At 41.9% G+C, this 5,758-nt stretch overlaps 1 protein-coding gene across 1 annotated transcript; it reads left to right on the top strand.

The window, feature by feature from the left end:
* The first annotated feature begins 543 nt into the window (after positions 1 to 543).
* Positions 544 to 1,353, top strand: LOC149175345 (uncharacterized). Its single transcript, XM_089421118.1, has one exon. It carries the CDS (start codon positions 544 to 546, stop codon positions 1,351 to 1,353), a length of 810 nt encoding a protein of 269 aa, XP_089277244.1.
* The last annotated feature ends 4,405 nt before the right edge of the window (positions 1,354 to 5,758 follow it).

Below are 5,758 nucleotides of genomic sequence, written 5' to 3'. Positions count from 1 at the left end.
ATGCTTTTCTATCGATCTGGACCGAGTGAGTAGGATAGAATCCATGTGGAGATGATTCTGGAGATGCCCATGTGGCCCAGTTCTTCATTTGACACCTGTAACCTACCAAACCATGAGAGTAGCTACGGAACCCACAGTTAGCTGCAGAATAGGCTGTGTTCTATAGCTAATTTGCAAAAATATATTAAAATAGAAAGAACATGAAAATATAATATGGTGATCATTTTAATGCTTTCCTAAGACAAAATATAGCATTTATCATTCATTAGATCTGTAGTCTTGTGATAAATCAAGAGAAAAAGGTGAGAACAATTTTCAAGGGGAAGGTGGCAGGAGAATGGAGTCACAAGCTAGGGTTTGATGCAGGGTTTGCCCTCGGCAGGCTTGCAACAGCAATAGAGGGCAGGGGAGACCACAACAGAGAAGGACAAGGGAGCACTGTCACAGGTCATAGAGTAAGATCGACTGGGCCAGGTGTGGATTGACGAAAGAATGATGAGCCTGGAGGGGGGGGGGGGAGTGATCCCCTCCTACAAGAATGTGATGGCAGGAGAAGCAAGTAGAAATGGGACTACGAGAAGTCAGGGAAAAAGGGGCAAGGATGCACCAGTCATGGGAGCACGCTGGCAAGTGGGTCTGGGAGGAAAATGTCTGCCTAGAGCAGTAAAAAAACCAAGGTTTGTTATCCCCAACAACAAACTAGAGGAATATAGAGGGTTTATGAAAGATCATGCGCTGATCTACAAATTCATAGGGGCCTGGCCTACAGAGAAGGAATTGGTTAAATGGATACAACAACATTGGCAACCGAAAGGTCACATAGACTTGAAACTAGGAGCGAAAGGCTTCTTTTCAGTAGTATTCTCTAACCTGGAAGACAAAGAGAAGGTATTTGAAGATGGCCCTTATTTCTTCAATAATGCTGGTTTATTTATGCGACACTGGGAAGAATGCTACAACCCGGATCAGGAAAAAATGCTGGCAGCACCAATCTGGGTTCGCCTGTTTGGCCTCCCAATGGATTTCTGGGACCCGGAAATCCTGGAAGGAATAGGTAACTCGATTGGGACCTTCGTCAAAGTGGCTGACACAACAAGAAAAGGAAGGTACACTTCTTATGCCCAGATTTGTGTTTATATGAACATTACAGAACCTCTCCCTGATTGCATAGAAGTAGAATATCATGATGAAATCTGGCAACAACCTCTGGATTATGAGCACATACCCTTCAGGTGTCGGAGATGCCATGAATATGGGCATCTATTCAGATCTTGCCCTCAGAACTTCCCGGAGCCCACTCAAGGAAGCAGGAAGGAAGAAGGATCTAGTAAGGAAACGGAAGGGGGATTCTAGGAGGTCCACAGAAGGAAAAGGACCCAAAAACCAACAAGTAACCATAAGAACCCATAGAAAGAGAAGGAACAAGAAAATCAGAACAAATTCGTTGTGCTACAGGAAGAGGAAATGGAAGAGATCAATGAGGAAAGCAGTGATGAACCAATAGAGCCAATACAGAAAGATAAAGGGAAAAAGCAAGAACAGATCAAAACAGTGGAAGAAAATGAAGGGTAAATAAATAGATGGAGCAAATAGATGGAGATAGACCCACAGAAAGAAAATTTTAGTGAAGAGGAACAAGTGATGAAAAGATTACTACAGGAATGGAGACACCTAGATGAGAGGTTCATCCCAGAAGACCAAAAGCAGCTATACAAAGAAATGTTTCAACAATATAAAATGAAACTAGGAACGATCATGATAAGTCAACCTGAGCATCTAGGATCACAGGGGGGACAAGGGCAGGAAGCAGGAGTATCAGGCAAAGGAGGGAAAAAAAGGGGAAAAGACCCATGAGTGAATCCATCCAAATGGTGGGAGAAATGCTTGTTAACTCAGGAAGAGTGGTGCCATTATCAGAGGTATTCCACCAACCAACCAAACTGTTGAAATGATAATCATGACCTGGAACATAAGAGGTCTAAACAGTAAAGGGAAACAGAGATATCTCAAAGAAAGACTGAGGAAAGATAAACCTAGTGTGATGTTACTTCAAGAAACCAAGATCAGTGAACTAAAACTGAAGGAGATCATGGGAAATGTCAAGCCCAGGTACGAGATAGTAGGACAAGATGCTATAGGAAGTGTAGGAGGTTTGGCCATACTTTGGAACCCTGAAGAAGTAAGATTTGAAGAATGGGTAAGTATGCCAAGAATCCTCTTTGGCAAATTCAGAAACATTGGATCCAAAGAATGGGTTCTCCTCTCAGGGGTCTATGGTCCTCATATCCCAGGAGAAAGAAGGACTTTCATCTGAAACTTAGTAAATGTGTGAGGTCTGCACCAAGATACACCATGGATTATAGGCGGGGATTTCAACATGATTACATCCTTGAATGAAAAAAGAGGAGGTGTAAGAAGAATAGATGGAGATATGGAATTGTTTGCAGATACCATAAATGATCAGAGGCTAGTGGATATCCTAACTAATAATGGGATACACACCTGGAATAACAGAAGAGGAGGGAAGCATCAAATTGCCTCAATATTAGATAGATTCCTAATATCTTAGCAGATTATGAGTAGAGATATTTTGTGGAAGCAATGATATTACCTGGGATGGGGTCGAACCACTAGCCGGTTAAATTGGAGATAGATCTCAAAGCAAATCCTAAAAGTCGACCATTCAGATTTGAGGCTTTCTCGCTTAGAGACCCTAAGTTTATAAACAAAGTAGAGGAATGGTGGAAGAAAAGTGAACAAAGGGGAAGAAACAGATTGCAAAATTTCCAGCTTAAGCTGAAGGAAATAAAGAAAAAAATCAAGAAATGTAACCAAGAGGAATTTGGAAATGTAATACAGGACCAACAATAGTTAAATCAAAGGATGATGGCAATACAACAAGAAATGATAAGGGAAGGGCGTAGTGAAGAATTAGCAGTAGAAGAAGGCAGATTGGTTAGCCAAATAGAGGAAAGAAGGAAACAAGAAGAAATCTTATGGAGGCAAAAGTCAAGAGTGAACTGGTTAAGGGAGGGAGAAAGGAACACCAAATTTTTCCACAAAGCGATGGTACAGTACAGACAGAGAAACATAATCTTTTCCCTGAAAAATGAAGAAGGAGTCCGACAAACTCAGCATGAGGATATGGAGGAAACCCTGGTTAGACATTTCAAAGATCTTCTAACAGAACCACAAGAGGAAAGGCAAGAAGCAACTCGCAGAATATGCAGCCAAATCCCCAATATGATTACCAGAGATCAAAACCTTGCTTTAATGAGAGCAGCTATGATAGAGGAGGTCGAGGAAGTGGTGAAAGGACTGAAGAAAAATAAGGCCCCGATCAGGATGGCTTTACGACGGAATTCTATCAAGCTACATGGAAGTTCATAGGCAATGACATCCTGGAGGTGGTGGAAGAATCTAGAAGAAATCAAAAGGTATGGTCGGGTTTAAATGCCACTCTCCTCTCTCTCATCCCTAAAACCTCCAAGTCAGATGACCCGCAGGGCTTTAGACCTATTGCCCTCTGTAATGTTATTTATAAAATTATCTCCACTCTGATAGTTAAAAGACTGAAACTGATTTTGCCTAGTATTATATCCCCAGAACAAACAGGGTTTGTGGAGGGCAGACAGATCTTAGATGGACTGATAGCATCCCAAGAAGTGGTGCACTCGCTAAGAGCAAAAAAGATGGCTGGAATGATGATTAAATTGGATCTATCCAAAGCCTATGATAGATTAAATTGGGAATACCTGAGGAAAGTTTTGGAGGCCTTTGGTTTCTGTAACAGATGGATAGATTGGATCTTGGCAATGATATCCACCCTGGTCTTCTCAATCCTCTTAAATGGAACCCCGTCATCCACCTTCAAAGCCACCAGAGGTCTTAGGCAAGGGGATCCCTTATCCCCATTCCTTTTCATTATTGCTGCAGATGGGCTAGGAAGGTATATCAAAAAGGAAGCACAGGAGGACAGAATCAAAGGGATAAGGGTTTGGGGGAATGATCTCCCGATAACCCACCAGCAGTTCGTGGATGATATCATGCTATTTTGTGTTGTATCTCTTAGGGAAGTCAAAAGGATGAAGGACATCCTTGATCTCTTCATGGAAGCCTCGGGCACTCAAATTAACAAGGAGAAATCATGCGCTTACTTCTTCAACACAACTGGTAATGTAAAAACTTACCTTGCAAGAATTTTGGGATTCAGGGTAGGAGAGTTACCCACAAAGTATCTAGGAATACCCTTGGAAATCAATTCTCTTAAGATGGAAAATTGGCAGCAGACTATACAGAAGATCCTAGGAAGGCTAGCCAACTGGTCTTTCAGATCCTTAAACCTTGCAGGAAGAGTAGTTCTGGTAAAAGCAGTCCTGCAATCAATACCGATTTACCAACTATCTGGGATGGCAGCCCCGAAAGGGGCTTGCTCCAAAATGGTGGAAATATTTAAGAAATTCATATGGGGAGGGCCTCAACAATAGAAAAAATGGGCTTTGATTTCCTAGCAAGGATTGACTAGGAAAAAGGAGGAAGGGGGCCTGGGGCTGAGGGATCCATACCTCATCAACCAAATTATGGGAGCCAAGTTGTGGTGGAGATGGATGGTGAGGGGAGAAGACCTCTAGAAATGAATATGGATGAGGAAGTATAATATGCCAAGGAGAGCAAAAGATATATTATGGTATGTAGAACCACCAAGAGGATCTACCATCTGGAACCTGGAAAGCAAGAATAGGGACATAATCACAAACCATGCTTTCTGGGAAATACGAAATGGCAAAACAACAAAGTTCTGGGATGAGGCTTGGCAACAATGAGAAAAATTAAATGTAAAACAAGAATTCATAAATCTTCTACAATTTTCAAAAGATGTAGGCCTAAATCGAGTAGATGAGTTCTGGAAAGAAGACCACAATGAGGAGGATTGGAGAATTTGGAAAAACCCAGAAGAATGGGGTCAAAATATAGAAGAAGAACAGAGAGAGATCTATGTAAAAGAAATGGGAACAAGAAAGATATCTATTAGAACAAGACCAGATATCTTGAGATGGGGACACTCCATGAAAGGGACTTTCACAGTCAAAGAAGCATATGACTTAAAAACTGAGCAGGAACAGGAAAGACCCCAACATCTATGGAAACAAATCTGGCATAGAAAATGGTGGCCGAAAGTTGCTCACTTCCTCTGGTTAACATGCAAAGGCCAAATTTTGACATGGGACCAACTGCAGAAAAGAGGGATGCAAGGACCATCCCTATGTGATCTATGTAAGCAGGACAATGAAAATATAGAACACCTAATGAATTCATGCCAGTTCACTCAACAAAAATGGGAAACCATCTATGGGGTCTTCGGAAGGATGGATAGGAATCAACAGAGCATAAGAGAGACAATCCAACAATGGGGATGAGGCCACTTTACCAGCCCAGTTCTTAACAGAGCTTGGGGGCTAGCAATAGGATTTAACCTTTGGATGATATGGAAGGAAAGGAACCAGAGGATCTTCAAAAACAAGGAATCCACTCTAGAGCAGGTATGGAAAGGAGTAATAGAACACATCAAGGAAACCATCCTAGCAGAAGAATGGTGCCAAGAGGACTGGGAGACCTCGCCACAGGAAGAAAAAATTCTAAAAAAGCTTAACCTAACCAAAGAAATGGTGGGAGCGCATACATGGAAAGCAACAAGGAAGAGCAGGGAATTGCCCCAGAATTTCACGAGACCAGTAAAATGATTCATCAAATTGAACTT

This window comes from Pinus tabuliformis, chromosome 4_1 (genome assembly GCF_031772625.1).
Source record: "Pinus tabuliformis cultivar Carrire ecotype Pingquan chromosome 4_1, CPIR1, whole genome shotgun sequence".
NCBI classification, from domain to species: Eukaryota; Viridiplantae; Streptophyta; class Pinopsida; order Pinales; family Pinaceae; genus Pinus; species Pinus tabuliformis.
The sequence above is the reverse complement of the archived record's forward strand: the minus strand, read 5'-3'. Positions and strand labels throughout refer to the sequence as shown.